The sequence below is a fragment of the Rhododendron vialii genome, chromosome 10a (assembly GCF_030253575.1).
Source record: "Rhododendron vialii isolate Sample 1 chromosome 10a, ASM3025357v1".
NCBI lineage: Eukaryota > Viridiplantae > Streptophyta > Magnoliopsida > Ericales > Ericaceae > Rhododendron > Rhododendron vialii.
Window position 1 is genome coordinate 26,066,136 of NC_080566.1, and position 16,432 is coordinate 26,082,567.

The 16,432-nt window shown below is 40.1% G+C and overlaps 5 protein-coding genes across 5 annotated transcripts; all 5 read left to right on the forward strand.

Moving 5' to 3' along the window:
- Positions 1–7,366: 7,366 nt before the first annotated feature.
- Positions 7,367–7,855, forward strand: LOC131303053 (uncharacterized). The gene has a single exon (XM_058329844.1). The coding sequence runs from the start codon at positions 7,367–7,369 to the stop codon at positions 7,853–7,855; it is 489 nt and encodes a 162-aa protein (XP_058185827.1).
- A 20-nt stretch (positions 7,856–7,875) lies between these two features.
- Positions 7,876–8,352, forward strand: LOC131303054 (cold shock domain-containing protein 3-like). Its single transcript, XM_058329845.1, has one exon. The coding sequence runs from the start codon at positions 7,876–7,878 to the stop codon at positions 8,350–8,352; it is 477 nt and encodes a 158-aa protein (XP_058185828.1).
- Positions 8,353–8,409: 57 nt separating this feature from the next.
- LOC131303055 (uncharacterized) lies at positions 8,410–9,343 on the forward strand. Its single transcript, XM_058329846.1, has 3 exons — positions 8,410–8,521; positions 8,574–8,746; positions 8,900–9,343. Exons 1-3 carry the CDS (start codon positions 8,410–8,412, stop codon positions 9,341–9,343), a joined length of 729 nt encoding a protein of 242 aa, XP_058185829.1.
- A 156-nt stretch (positions 9,344–9,499) lies between these two features.
- LOC131303056 (uncharacterized mitochondrial protein AtMg00860-like) lies at positions 9,500–10,111 on the forward strand. Its single transcript, XM_058329847.1, has one exon. It carries the CDS (start codon positions 9,500–9,502, stop codon positions 10,109–10,111), a length of 612 nt encoding a protein of 203 aa, XP_058185830.1.
- A 264-nt stretch (positions 10,112–10,375) lies between these two features.
- Positions 10,376–15,714, forward strand: LOC131303057 (uncharacterized). Its single transcript, XM_058329848.1, has 3 exons — positions 10,376–10,606; positions 14,671–14,990; positions 15,246–15,714. Exons 1-3 carry the CDS (start codon positions 10,376–10,378, stop codon positions 15,712–15,714), a joined length of 1,020 nt encoding a protein of 339 aa, XP_058185831.1.
- The last annotated feature ends 718 nt before the right edge of the window (positions 15,715–16,432 follow it).

A 16,432-nucleotide genomic window follows, 5' to 3' on the forward strand; every position in this document is an offset into this window, starting at 1 on the left:
CACACACCCCCTCTCTTTCTCAACGTTTCTCTCTCTCTCTCTCTCTCTCTCTCTCTCTCTCTCTCTCTCTCTCTCTCTCACACACACAAACTCACTCCACCGCTCCATATCCACCCAAACCCTCCACAAAATCGACATCCTCAAGTGTTCTAGGCCTCGAATTTCGTTCGTTCAAGCTCAAAGGAGGTGTATCTTGCTTGGTTTCAACCTTTGTAGAGCTAGGGCTTGCTCAAGCCAAGTGATTAGCACCCAAGATTGTATATGTTCTTGAGACTTATCTCTTTTTGTTTTTGTTAAAATTTAAATTTTTTTGCTCTTACTTGCAATCCTCCCTTGTTAGTAGTGATTTCGCTTACTAGATACTTTAATTATGCTCAATTGTGTCAATATGACAAGAGTCATGTATCCCGTCAAATTTGGTTTTGTGTTTGAATCCATGTCACATGCATATACATGAACATTGATGAACAAGTTGAGCCTAAAAGTCAAGTCAAGCGTTGTGCATCGCTAGAGTAGAGATTCGTTTCTTAAGCATCCCATGCTTTTTGCTTTCATTTCCTGCACTTGCGTAAATAACACATTTTGTTCATGCTTGAGTAGTGTATATATCTTTCATGCATCTTGTTGGAGTTTCTAGCGTACTTAAGAAATGATTCAAGGTATTTTTGCTTGATTAAACCATATAAGAGTCACCTCGTCCTTGTTTTGAACCATAGTCCGAGTCTCTTCCATTGTTCAAACTTAGGTAGCCGGATGTTTGGAGGATTGTGTGTTTATAGTTTTCAATGATTCAAGGAGGTTTGGAGTGGTGTGAATATGATAGAAGTGGTTGGGATGCAAAAGGCAAAGAATTGGTATGTGATTCCCTATCTCTCATTTCCCACTACAAAAGGTAAAGCCCCAAATTTTCATCTCCTTCTCCAAAGTCCTCAAAATTGGCCCCTCAATCTCTCTCACTACAAATCTCACCTTAAATGACCCTATTCCTCAAAGAAAAATCAAAGAAATGCTATGAAAGAGCAAAATTATATTCAAATGAGGGTTGAATACTATGATGAGAGGATTGGTGTGACCTTCGGGCTAGCTTACATTCCGGATGAGGAAGAGTCCGATGGAAAGGGAGAACTCGAGGCTCAATACCATGAGGAGCTGGATGAGGATGACGACTATGTGTTGTTAAGTCGGTGGTAGTAGTTTTTGTAGGACTTATCTAGTAGTTGTTCTTTAGTTTTTCTTCGTAATTTTGTTTGGTGTTTGGCTGATATGTGGCCATGCCTTGGATAGTTTAGGGTCGGTAGTGGCCAAGGGTAGATGAACCATGCAAGTATATGGCTACTACATTTTTGTAGTCCCTTTTTTCTTTGTATCCAAGGTCGTTATAAGCTGATAAGTCCTCCGTTGATCTTTGATACGCTAATTAACTCCGTTTGATGCATAATCAATACTTATTATTTTTTGAGTATGAATTATTCCTAGTCTTTTAACACTTGTCAATAATTAGCTTTTCTTTCTTTCTTAGCGCTCTTTTGATAGCATGCGTAGCTTTTTGTGTAGGGACCCGTATTTTTCAGATATTATTTAAAGGTTTCATAAATGTTAGAAATTGAGAAAAATGTGAAATTTATTAAGTTTGTATGATTTGGGGTTATTGTGGGAAGATTGTTAGAAGAGGGGTGTAAGTGCAATTTGTGTGGATGCTAGTATAAAAGTGTGGGTGTGTGTGTAGAGGAGTATTTTTACTCCTCTCACTCTCTCATCTCTCCCGACCTTCACCCCTCTCTCGGCTCTCTCTCAATCTCTCTCACTCTCACTCAAAAATCTACCAATACAACTTCAACCCTTCATCAATCAACCTCAAATCCTTCACCTCTTTACGTATTGGAGCTCGTATCGCGTCGATAGAAGCTCGGTATATCGTATTTGGCTCGGTTTCGAAGTTTGAAGTTCTAGGGCTTGGGGAATCCTTGGGTTTCAGCTTTAACACTTGAGATAGGGATTTCTCTCACTCTTTATATGTTTTTGAGTTGGTTTTGTGCATAAAATCGTGCCCATGGTTGTAATTGTTGTTGTAGTTGAAACCCAAGAAAATTTACTTAGAATCTGCTCGAACAGCCATTATTATCGATACCATTGGCTTTGTTATCGATACCTTTGTGTTTCAAAACCAAGAAAATCACTTGTTATCGATACCTTTGGCCCTTATTATCGATACCCTTGCGTCTGGAATCCTTCTCAGCCAAAAGGTATTGATACTTTTGTGTTAGGTATCGATACCTATTGCTTATCTCCAGCATTTGCTGTTTTGCTTCATTTTTCACCGTTTTGGTTTCTGATCACTTCTAACTATTCTAAACCACTTCCAAACATAGTTTTTTGCACTCTAATGATCCCTTGATCATCCTCATTCGTTGGTTCTCATCGCGTTGAACACAAATATCATATTGAACGAATTATCGTCCTAATGTCTTATTGGTGCGTTCGTTTAACTATTAGTGGTAATGTGAGGTGCTAAGATAGATGGAGTGAACATGCTTAAACTAAACGTGGGTGTTGATAAGATTGAATGATTGGATAGGAGGATGGATAAACCATAAGACGAAATACGAGGACCTGACCCTTGATGCCATGTAGTACGAGAAGTGAGTTGGGAAGACTAGTTTGGAAATAAAAATGGAAATATGAATTGGTATGTAGACAGTTTAATTGATATCAAATTTTCTTTATATTTGTAATCGTACTATCAGAACCTTAGAGATGCATATGTTGAAAAGCAATGAAAATGGATTGTAGTTGGATGTACGGGGTCATGAGCACCCGGAATGTAGAATGGATGTACGGGGTCATGAGCATCCGGAATGTAAATTGGATGTATGGGGTCATGAGCACCCGAAAATGTATTGTAAATATATGGGGCCCTAAGACCCGAAAAATCTCTTAAGTTCATTACTCGGTATGTTAATGGTGGAAGAGCTACTTCAGCTCATATTGGAGATCAACAGGAAATGTACGGGGTCTTAAAGACCCGGAATGTGAGTCTTTAACTATAGAAGAGTGCAAGATGGAGTTGATCAATAATGACATATAAAAGATGGTTAATATACGGAATAATGACAAGTGAAGTGCCTTTGAGCCTTGAGTTCCTTCATGAAGTTACTATGGTTGCTTTCTCTATCATTGTCTCTGACTTCATTCTTTTATGTTCAAATCTCCTCATTTGCATATAACGTTTGTAGAGATTTTTCTACTGGGCATGTGTTTTGCTCAAACCTACCATTCTTTCAGGTACAACTCAAGAGCATTAGCGTGGAGTACTTGGCGTGCATATCATCTCATCCTTTTGAAAGTGAACATCAAGGACACAACTTAGATATCTTTGTAAACTCTTTTGGGAAGACATAAATTGTAATTTTTATTTAAATCCTTGGTTTAAAAGTATTGTAATTATTTAACTTATCTTTGCCTAAACTTTAGAACTTTGGGGCCAGAGTGCCATTGTTGTAATCTTTTGAACTTGATCGTACTCAATAAATGAATATGAGAAAGTCTTTTGGGTTATTATAAGTATACCGCGGTGGTTTTCCTTTAAAAAGTTATTATTATTATGTTAAAAATCGAGGGCGTGACATTTTGTCTCTGGCTATTACATTTACTCGCTAGCGCTTGTCATGGGATGTATCTTGTATCTTATTGTATGAAAAGTCGAATAAGAGCGTATCTTTGTGAGTTTTGGAGTTGAAACTCGTTGTGAGGCATATGTGTTTGACTGCTCTAATATGGCATAGTTTGTTCATCATAGTTCATGGCATGTTTGTGCGTGGATTGCATGTACTCGTATTTGAAGGGATGTTTTGGACACTTGCCTAGTTATAGTAGTTAAGCATAGTTTTTGTATCTTGAATCTCGGGAAGATTGCATAGTTTAGTTAAATACATTTTGTTTTAGTTTGCTAGGGACTAGTAAAGTTCAAGTTAGGGGTGTGATTAGCACCCAAGATTGTATAATCTTGGGACTTAAATCCTCTAATTTATAACTTTTATGCATTTAAGTTGTCGTTTTTATCCCATAATGCACGTAAGGTATTTTTGTGTGTGTTTCAGGTAAAACATGCTAATAAGGCAGTTTTGATCGCCAAGAGACATTCCGGGATGTAACCAAGAGTTCAAGTGCCCGGCGGCATACGTTTCATTGTCATTGGAGCCTAACGGTGTTGCAAGAAGCTTCAGTGGACGCTTGGTGGTCAAGAATGGCGAGGGGCGTGCCAAAACTTAGCAAGGAATGCAAATGCATCGAGGATAGCCCTCGAGGGTATCCAAGAGACCAAGGCCACATGGCATACTTCCGTTAAGTCCCGTTGATCAAGTATTGAAGTATCGGAGAGCTGTCGGGACACCACAAGGCCTGAAGTGCCAAGCTGAACCTGTTTGCAGTTTTCACACATTGGTACCAATACCTCAAAAAATATGGTATCGGTACCATTTTGCTAATATGAAAGACAGGTTAATTGGTACCAATACCACAAAATTTAGGTACCGGTACCAATGTCTTTCGATCAACACTTTTATGCTGAATTTTTCAACCTTCCATTTATGAAAAGTTTCTACTTCTAGTATGTTTTTGGGATATTTTAAGCGCTTTTTGGTATATTGTAGGGCTGATTTGTAAGGCTTATAAATAGCCTTTTATGCCATATTTGGCCATTATGTAATCTTTTATACTTTAAGTCTTTTATGCTTTAAGAGTTTCATAGTTTTACTTCAAGTTTTTGTCTTCAATTCCTCAACAACTCAAGTAAGTAGTGATTGTATGTTTAATTCTCAAGTATTAATGTTGTAGCTTTAGTTTGGATCTTCTATAAAATCAACTTTATTTTAGTTTTTATCGGTGAATCATGTTTTCTTTTCTTAACTCTTTTTCTAGTCTTTTTGATTATGTGTGAGTAGTCGATTAGGCTCGGCCATGGGGTGAATAACGCCTCGTGATTTATGTTAATCTTGCATTTCTCAATTCGAGACTTGAAGTTTGGCTTGTAAAATGAGAAGGGTTCACCTTTTATGTAACAAAACTTGCCGATATTAATCTCCGGTGATCATGTGCTTGCTCACATGGTTCCGGAGTGATGTCTCGGTTCGTGTTTGCCAAGAGAATGAAAGAGCTCAATCGTTTTCCATACTACACATCTAGTCTTTAATGGTTTCATAGCTAAATCTTCCGGTTGATAGCCTATGCCGTGCGATTCAACTGAGTTTTCGTTGAGAATGGTTAGATGACTTAAGTTACAAGCGTTAGTAACTCCAACGCCTTGCCGCTTTAATTCTTAGTCCAAACTCATTTTCTAGTCTTTATCGTAAGGGTATTTCTCACCTAACAAAGCGAAACAAAAAGTTGGCCGCCTAAACGCTGCAAACCCTTACATCTACAATCCGAATTAGCTATAGAGATTATCTCTGTGGGAACGATTCTGGTCCTATCGGTTATAATGCTTTCAATGACCTAACCCTACGCTTGGGGCGTGAACCTTTCTAAGAGGTTAGGTTGCGGCGAAGCACCAAGTGGGTTTCGACCTTTGACTTGAGGTAGGGATTTCTTACTTGTTCTATGCGTTGATGAGTTGAATTTGTGCCTAAATCTCGCTTTTGATCGTTGTTTGAAGTGTATTATTGGCCCTTGAAAACTGTATGTCGCGCTGAAATTTTCAGGCGCTACCCGTGGTCTATTTTTGGTCCTACCCGTAGCCAGTGATCAGAAACTAAACATTTGTTCTGCTACTCGTAGTCCATTTTTGGTCCTACCCGTAGCCACCGCAGATTTTTGTGAAAACTCTTGTTCTCAGATTCTAATGTCGTGGTTTGTTTCCGTGAGTGGTGGTATGTATCTTTATGAGTTCAAAAACGTTAATTTACATTTAAGGGGAAGTATGACGATAGTTTGATGTATATGATTGCCGAATGTCGAACCGAGAACTTAAGACACTTTATGTGAGGAATATGATTGAAATGGCTCACACGAACACCAAATGCAAGCTGTGAACTTTGTGACTTGGTGATGTAATAAGAATTGATGACATGAGTAATGAAACGGTTTAAAGAAACTTGAACGAGCCGGTCAATTGACGTGGTGACCGGTAGGGGATGAACAGGGTCTCAAATACCCAAAATGAACGGGTCCACCTATTGGTGGGATGACCGGTAAGGAATGAACAGGTCCACCTATTGGTGCGATGACCGGCAAGGGATGAACGGGATCCCAAATACCCGAAATGTGCACTTAGAGCAAAAGACTTAATAACTATGAAACATGGGACACCTTGAATGCGACGGAGAACTAGATGATTGATTCATTTTCGGCTTGTCGTTTTGTATGCTCATTGATCACGTTGAATTCTTGATTTATTGTCTATACATCTTCCTATTGACGCATGATCATCTCATTGACATATAGCATGAGTATAGAATTCTCTACTGGGCGCGTGTTCGCTCAATGCTATTATCATTTTTAGGTACACTGCAAGGGCATTGACAGGACATGCATGGAGTGCATGCTTGATCATTCTTCTGAAAACTAACACGGGAAATTACTTTAGCTTCTTTTTGTAAAACCCTTTTGAGATGTAATTGTAATTTCAATTATCATTATCGTTTTGACTATGGATGACTGTAAACTCTTAAATCATTCCTTTAGTATAAGTATTATGTTAATTTGGGCCGTCGAGGTGAGGATGTAACCTTTGAACTTAATTTGCAAATTCTAGGAATGAAGTATCTTTTGGGGTATAGTAGTGTGTATTTGAGAGAGTTCGTCCATCAAAAGTCATTATTATGTATGTTGAAAATCGATGTTATGACAACTTGGTATCAGAGCTTAGGTTTAGAATACCTCGAAACCGTGGGGAGACTTAATCTCGTGGGTTAAAAAAAGAAGAAGAAGAAGAAGCATTGCATCTTTTTACATGACATGTGAGTGCTTGTATGATTGATATTCATAGAATTATGTGGCATTGTATTTACCTTATCGTAGAGTGGCGTAGAGTTGTTAACCCATGTTGAAAAGTTTGGGGTTTGACCTCATATTAAATATGTTGCGGTTAATAGTTTTCTCTCTTAATCCTTGTAGTAAGATGCCTCTGAGACACAATAATAGGCAGGGTGGAGCTGGAAATAGGGGTGGTCATGGCCACAGTCGTGGTCGTGTGGAGCCATTAGAAGACGAGGCTAGCCAGCATGTGGATGCGGAATTGGGGGCCGGACTGGATCCGATGGTGCGGAATGTTCAGAACCCTCTTGGTAGGGATATTGTCACGGCACTTGCAGCCGCTATTCTTATGTAACCTCCTCCTAGGGATAATGCAGACAGCCAGGCCTTAATAGCCATGCGAGAATTCTGTAGTCTAAATCCACCTCTGTTTGATGGGGCAAGTAGTAACCCTTTCGTGGCCGACCACTGGTTGGCGCAAATCCGTAAGAATTTCACCGCTTTTAAGATTACCGAAGATGACCTGCGGATGAGTATCGTAGCTATTCAACTTGTCGTAGAGGTCGGGGAATGGTGGGAGTCTATTTTAGAGGGTCGGAAGGACGCGAAGAGGGCAGTTAGGACCACGGCTCAAGCGAATGAGCCCGATGTTGAAAATTTGACGTGGGCCGAATTCAAGGATCTACCTGTGAGTCAGTATTTTTTGGACTCATCTCGTGACCAAATGAGGGATCAATTTGAGAAGCTTGAGCAGGGTAATATGACCATTTCTAAATACGCGTTGAGGTTTCAGTCCTTGTCACAATTTGCTGCCGAGCTAGTAGCAACCGAGGATAGAAAATGTCGATGCTTTGAGAGGGGTTTGCATTCTTCTATAAAGAGGTGAACGTAGTGGCTCAGCACAAGATGAGATATTCTGAGGTTGTTGAGTGCGCAAGGAGTGTCAAAATACCGAAGGAGTCTCAGAGAAATAGGGGAGTTGGGGAACCGAGGCAACCGGCCGCTATCGTTAGTTCTTCGGAGACTTTTAGAAGCCAGGGGAGGAATAGGCCAAGGGAGTCGTCTTCAGCAACTCAAAGCCAATGGAGTGTTAGGGCATCCACCGTTTCTTCTAGGGTTCCGGGAGCTCTTTCTAGGCCATCAGTCACCTGCCACCGATGTGGTCAATCGGGTCACATTCGTGCAAATTGTCAGCAAAAGGCTTGTTTTGTGTGTGGTGACTTTAGCCATTTTGCTAGAAATTGTCCTCAAGAAGGAGGAGGCACTCGTAGTGAGTCGGGTTCAGTACAACAGCCGGGGTCGGAACATTGGTCTGGTCAGCAATCGTTTAGGGGTACCTGGAGGCTGCAACAGCCACATTTTCGTCAAACCACTACCATTTAGGGCCCTCAGAATGAAAGGGACACGAGTTCTTCTACTCCTTCTTAGGCTTCGGGGCAAATGGGAGGATTTGTTCAGAACCAGACTACTCAAGGAAGGGCGTTTGCCATCACTTCTACTATTCCACCACCTCCAATCACTTCTCAAGCTCCAGAGGCTTCGGTTGTGAAGGGTACATTTCTATTGTTCAATTTCCTTTGCTAAAGTACTATTTGATTCTGAAGCATCTCATTCATTTATTGTTGCATCCTTTGTGTGTGCTTTGGAGTTGGAAACTCAAAACTTGAGTCCACCATTGTTTGTTGAGACACCCTTAGGGGGTTGGACACCTTTGGATCGTATTTGTCGGGACTACGAACTTCTCATTCATGATCGCCATTTCACTTTTGATTTCATTGTATTGGAAATGTCAGGATTTGACCTTATTCTGAGAATGGATTGATTATCTATGTTTCATGCCACCATCGATTGTTTCAAGCATCGAGTTTGTATTTGTCTGCCTAAGGGTGCTTGTTTTGAGTTCTTTGGAGAACGTCGGGAACCGTTGTAGCCGTATCTGTGTGGGTCACAAAAGCAGGAGTCTGTTTATTTTTTGTTGGCGAGTTTGACTCTGGATGAGGATGTGTCTGTGCGTGGGGAGTTGCCCTTTGTTGTTTGCGATTTCCTGGAGATGTTTCCGGAGGAGTTACACAGTTTACATCCCAAGAGAGAAGTCGAGTTCACTATCGAGTTGCTTTCTGGTACCGCACCAACCTCCGTACCCCCTTATCGTTTTGCTCCCACCGAACTTAGGGAATTAAAGGTCCAGTTGCAGGAATTGACAAATTTAGGGTTTATTCGTCCGAGCACATTTTCGTGGGGAGCACCGACACTTTTTACACAGAAGAATGATGGTTCACTTCATTTGTGTATCGATTACCATAAGCTTAACCGTGTCACCGTTAAGAATAAATATCCAATGCCTAGAATCGACGACTTGTTTGATCAACTTTAGGGTGCGACTTGTTTCTCTAAAATCGATTTGAGGTCCGGTTATCATCAGTTAAGGATCCGGAGAGAGGATATTCTGAAAATCGCTTTTCGTACGCGCTATGGTTATTACGAGTTTGTAGTTGTGCCTTTTGGGTTGACGAATGCGCCGGCTACTTTCATGGACTTAATGAATTGTATCTTTCGTGCCTACATTGATCACTTCGTGGTTGTTTTTGTAGATGATATTTTTATATACCCACATTCGGAGGATGAACACCAATCTCATCTTACTATCGTTCTTGAACTCTTGAGAGAACACCGTTTGTATGCTAAGCTTAGTAAGTGTGAGTTTTGGTTTTCCATTGTTAAATTCTTGAGTCACGTGGTTTCGAATGGTGGAATGTCCGTTGATCCGAGGAAAGTAGAGTCCGTTATGAATTGGCAGCGACCAAAATATGTGTTCGAGGTTCGTAGTTTCTTGGGTTTGGCAGGGTATTATCGCAGTTTCATCCAAGACTTTTCGCGTCTAGTGGCACCTATGACTAGATTGACACAAAAGGGGACACGTTTTATTTGGAGTGACGCATATGAGACAACATTTGAAGAGTTGAAAAAGCAGTTGACTACCATGCCTGTTTTGACTGTGCCCGGATGTGGAGTTGGCTACTCCGTTTATTGTGACACTTCGAAAGAAGGGCTTGGGTGCATTTTGATGCAATCGGGGAAAGTGGTAGCGTATGGGTCACGACAATTGAAAAATCATGAACGGAACTATATACCCTACTCATGACTTAGAAATTGCAGCCGTTGTTTTCGCTTTGAAAAGTTGGCGTTATTACTTGTACGGTGAGAGATTCGATGTCTTTTCTGATCATAAGAGTTTGAAATACTATTCTCCCAAAAAGAGCTTAACTTGCGACAACGACGTTGGATGGAACACTTGGAAGACTACGACTTCGATTTGTAATATCACCCGGGGAAGGTGAATGTAGTGGCCGATGCGTTGAGTAGAAAATCAACACACCTTGCGAGTCTAGCGATTTACGAGTGGAAAATGATGAATGATTTGGGATTCTACGCATTGCACTTTGAGGAAGTTCGGGATTGGGTTACCTTATGCAATTTGACCATTCAATCTTCTTTATCGAATCGAGTCATTGAAGCACAACAACACGACGAGGAGGCGGAGGAACTTCGTACCAAATTCCTTAGTGGGAATGCTCAAGAAGGGTGGATGATTCATACCAACCGAGGCTTGCGTTATCAAGAAAAGTTGTTAGTACCTGTATAGTATCGGGAGGAAATTTTGCGAGTGTAACGACCCTGAATTTTGGTCAATAAAAATTTCGTTAAATATTTGAATTTTATTTGAATTACTTATTTTTCTCTTGTGTGGCTATATGATTGCTTATTAATTTCCGTCGTAGTTAGATTTTTTGGTCATTGGTTAAACTCTCGACTAGAAACCCTACTTGACCAATCGAATTAGATTCTAACCGACTACTTGGAGGAACCGAGCAACCAACTTACCTAGTTACTAGATGAACCTTTTGAACCTTTTCAAACCCTAGACTAGATATTGTTTAATTATTTCTTTTATTGATTTGGTTTTATTCTTTAATCCTTTGGACGATAAATGTTAGGGAAACTATTATCCATTGGATAATAGAAACCCAATTCTTTATATTAAAAGGATTTTGAAAGATTGGAACAAAGTACTATAATCTTTTGGAAGTAGACTTTTATAATTACTTTAAAAGTACTTTTTGAATATTTTACTATAAAAAGCACCCTAGTAACTATTGTCCATTGGACAATGATTGTTAGGGTAATCTTTACCCATTGGACAAAAACTTTTCCTTTATTATATTTGGCTAAGTACATATATATAAACACATGGGTAAATTTCAAAAGGACATGTAGTCTTTTAAAAGAGACTTAAATTATGATTTAAAGTACTCGTGCCTTATTATCCATTGGACGATAACCGTTAGGGGAATTATTATCCATTGGGTAATAGCCCAAATCTTTCCAAGTACAAGGTTGCATTTTAATAATCAAGATTTAGATTCCCATGTATTTTTATGCATTAAACTTTTGGGGTATATCTAAAATCCTAGATTTTCTTGTACTTGTACTCTTTTATAAACTAATGGGGAGAATCCTAACCTTTTTATTTAATTGGGGTACTTGGTACCACACCTATATTTAATATAGGGCTTTTGTCACATGCTTTAAAAGGACAACCTTGATTATTTTAACATAAAAGTTTCTTTTTAACCTTTGTCCATTGGACAATAAAAGTTAGGAAATTTATTGTCCATTGGGTAATAGAGTTATTCTTTCAACAAGTACATGGGTTCATTAAAATAATATTTTCTTAAACCCCATGTGATGAAAGTACTCATTATTTTATTATTAAAGTACTTAGTAGCCTTAGTAGCCTGTAAGGCCTAATATTCTCCTAAGTACTCTTTTATTATTTTGTATTGGGGTTTTGTACCCAATTGGATTTATTTATTGGGGAGTTGATCTTCCTAGAATACTTTGTACATTAGTTTATTTATTTATTGGAAACATGTGTTAATTAAGATTCTTACTTGATTTTGTAAATCTTGTACTTTGTACCTTTCTTATTCTTTCTTTCATTTATATATATATATATATATATATGTGTGTGTGTGTGTGTGTGTGTAGTGTACTAGGGAGAGAGAGAGAGGGAGAGAGAGATTGCCGAGAGAGAGAGAGAGAAAGAGAGGTGCCGAGAGAGAGGAGGGAGAGAGGAGAGAGAGAGGAGAGAGAGAGAGAGAGGAGGAAAGTGAGAGGAAGATTGGTTGATCTTGCATTGTCCTTTCAAATCCATGGGTAAATTTTCTTCCTAACCAAACATAACTCTCCATTGTACTTCTATGATTTGTTTGAAACCAAATCTTGTACCATTGTCTCCAAATCTTCCAACAAATCTTTCATAAATCCCATCCTTGGTACAAACTAGCCATGCAAGCCTACCAAGTAGCCTTTGATCTTCCATGATTACATGCCATGTGTCAAAATTTGAGGTAGAGAGAGAGCGGGGGGGGGGGGGGGCGGCCATGAGAGGGAGGGAGAGCCCAAGGTTTTGCCTATAAATAGAACCATTCCCATGCCATTTCAACTCACACCTTCACCTAGCAACTTCTCTCTCTAGAAAAATTGTATTCTTTCTTTGTTCTTGTTAGTTCTTCCTTTGTTCTAGAGTTGTTCTTGTGTTCTTCAAAAAACTCAACCTAGGCCGCCACTAAACCGCCACCCGACCACCCTTCGATCCATAACTTAAGTAGTTTAGTCAAGATTAAGTTTCGAGAGAAACCATTCTCTTTCGAAGCTACCGGGAGCATACCGTAGGAAGTTACTCCGCCCGACCACCGACGTACTTTCCGTAGCCGACTAACCTTCCGTAGCCGACTACCGCCAAGAAGTAAGGTAGAATCCCTTGTCCACTATCTCTAAGTATATGTAGAATCCCTTGTCCATTATCTCTAAGTATATGTAGAATCCCATATACACTATCTTTAAGTATAATGTAGGTACCATATTTACTCGATGAATACGTAGGTTATTTACCATGTGAATCCAAGTATTCGTATTTTGATTTTTAAGATAATTATGAGTATGCGTATATGAGTTGTTTGTATTACTTGTGGTATGTGATAAAGCATAAGTGATTTCACTCCAAAGACGTCCATACATGTGGCGTTGTGCTTTGAATAAAGCATAAGTGATACACTCCAAAGGCGTCCGTACATGTGACGTTATGCTATAAGTAGTGATTGAGCGTGATAAGTAATATAGAATTGGATAATCTGGTTAGAATGTTTCATGCTTACTTTTGTCCTACCACGGAGTCTTTGCATGTAACGAGACACGAGAATCGAAAAAGTAGAAATATGACACCTAGGGTGTGAGTAATGAAAGGAAATGTTTTTCGAGGAAGAAAATATTTTGAAACAACATAATGACCGATTTCGGGTGGCATTATGTGAGTTGTGTGTGTGCGTGTGTAAAAGACGTGTTTTGAAAGGGTTTTGAATTTTCAAAAACCGCAATGTGGCCGGACGTGGTAGCCCATTGTGTGGTGTGTGTTGAAAAACCCAATGAGAACCCGAAGCGGCGAAATCATTGTGGGGATACTAGGGAACCCGGAGCGGCGGAACCGAGGTTTTTAGATTTCGAAAACCCCAATTGGGAACCCGGAGCGGCGGAACCATTGTGGGATACTCGGAAACCCGGAGCGGCGGAACCGAGGGTTTTGAAGTGTGTGCGTTCCCATGGGAACCCGGAGCGGCGGAACCATGGTGAGGTATAGCTTGGTTATCCGCGGTACGGAGCCAATGCGAATGTTTTTGTGTGCTAATGGGAACCCGGCGCGACGGAACCATTGTGAGGATACTTGGGAACCCGGCGCGGCGGAACCAAGGTTGGGTGTGTAGCTTGATTATCCGCGGTACGGAGCCAATGCAAATGATTTTAAAAAGGTTGGGTGTGTAGCTTGGTTATCCGCGGTACGGAGCCAATGCAAATGATTTTTGAAAGGTTGTTTTGTAAATGAAATTGTTGACACAGTCTACGATGAGTCGCGTAGGAGAAACCCGAAAATCTTGGACACCAACGATAGATGATTAATGAATGTGGATGTGTCATTGATTAACTGTGTATATACTTATCATGTGAAAATTGATGTTGTATTATAGCTTTGTTTATAAGTTATGGGTTAGCGGGTATGAGATTACTCTGCTGAGCTTTGTAGCTCACGGTGTTGCCTTTTGGTGACCCTGACATATTATATCGGTGATGACGCTGGTATAATGTGTCAGATCTTGTAGATGATCAAGATGAACAGTACACCTTGGAGGCTTTTGGAGCTGAGGAGCTAGCTAGGATGGAGAAGGAGGAGGAGCTGTAGTTAGGAACCTTAGAACCCCCTTCATTTGTGTAAATATTGAACTCTTGTGAGAGTATTTATTGTAATAAGAGCCAGACTTCATTTGATGTTATCAATAAAATATCCTTTTAACGTACCCAAAATTCGGGGCGTTACAGCGAGAGTTTCACCATTCACCGTTAGCCATCCATCCGGGGGGACAAAAATGTATCACGATTTGCGTAGACAATTTTGGTGGTCCGATATAAAGAGGGATGTTTTAATTTTCGTGTCTAAGTGCCTCACATGCCAACAAGTTAAAAGCCGAACATCAATGACCCGCATAAGAGTTACAACCGTTACCAGTGGCTGAATGAAAATGAGAGAATGTAACGATGGATTTTGTTACGGGTTTACCGAAGTTGCCGAGGGGACACGATGCTACATAGGTGATTGTGGACCGTTTGACTATAACCGCTCATTTCTTGCCTATTCAAGTTACAGATTCAGTTGACACGCTTAGCCGTTTGTACATTCGGGAGATCATTCGACTTCATGGGATTCCCATTTCGATTGTGTCCGATCGAGATCCGAGATTTACTGCGCATTTTTTGCAAAGTTTGCAAGCTGCACTTGGCACGAATCTTTTGTTTAGCACTGCGTTTCATCCTCAAACGGATGTGCAATCTGAGAGAATGATTCAGATTTTAGAAGATATGTTGCAGGCTTGCGTTATGGATTTTCAGGGTAATTGGGAAGATCACTTGCCGTTAGTCAAATTCACGTACAATAATAGTTACCAATCGAGTATCGAGATGGCACCGTATGAGGCTTAGTATGGGAGACCATGTCGATCACCCGTGTGTTGGACCGAGTTGGGTGAAGCTACATTAATGGGGCCCGAATTGATCAAAGAAACCTCCGAAAGTGTGAAAGTAATTCGCCAACGTCTTTTGGAAGCTCAAGAGAGGACAACCGAACAAGTTAAAGTAATTCGTCAATGATTGTTAACCGCACAAAGTAGACAAAAGGACTATGCCGATCGTCGCCATCATCCTTTATCTTTTGAAGAGGGGGATCATGTGTTTCTTAAGGTATCGCCGCGTCAAGATTTGTCTCATTTTGGGCAAAAAGAGAAGCTTTCGCCGCGTTATATCGGGCCATTAGACATTATCAAGAAGATTGGGGAAGTTGCGTATCGCTTGGCTTTACCTCCGAAGCGATCGAGAGTGCACGATGTTTTCCATGTGTCTATGTTGAGGAAATACGAACCGGATCCATCGCATGTCCTCAAATGGTCCGAACTTAAGCTCGAAGCTGATGCGTCTTATGGGGAGGAATCGATATGTATCCTAGATTCATGTGACCAAGTTTTAAGGGGTAAAACAATACCGTTGGTTCGAGTTTTGTGGAGCAACCAAGGGAAGGAAGAGTCTATGTGGGAAAGGGAGAACGAAGTTAGAGAGAAGTATCCACACATATTTCCGGTTTGAATCAATGTGAGTTTTCGAGTTAGACTCTTATGGTTATGAATTGGGTATGGTGTTTAGTGTTATGGTTGTTGCATATCTATGTGTTGCATGACTTGGTTTATCAAATTTCGAGGACGAAATTTCTTTAAGGAGGGTAGAATGTAGAGATCGTATTTTTTTCTTTAATAACAATAATTCCTATGTTTAGTAAATGTTAAATTATGAATTTAATGTGAAAAGTCTGGTACTTATTTGATGTGGGGTTAATGTGGTGGTATTGTTAGTTGAATGGGTACATGTGTAATTTGTTTGTATAGTGGTATATATAGGGGAGTGCATGTATAACACACACACACCCCTCTCTTTCTCCCCAACGTTTCTCTCTCTCTCTCTCTCTCTCTCTCTCTCTTTCTCTCTCTCTCTATATATATACATATATACATATACACATACACACACACAGTCAGTCTCAAATGAGGGAGTCCTTATTTTAGTTAAAATGCGGACCTCCTCATTTCTCCCATTTTTCGATCGAATTTCGATGATCCGAGCCGCTCAATGTGTTCAGAACGTGATTTTAGGGGTAACTGCAAGAAATTGGCAAAAAAAAATGACCGGGAAGGGCTTCATCCGAACAGTTTTTATTTGAATCGTTCGATAAAAAACAAACAAAAACTGCTCGGATGAAGCCCTTCTCGGTCATTTTTTTTGCTGATTTCTTGCGGGTACCCTTAAAATC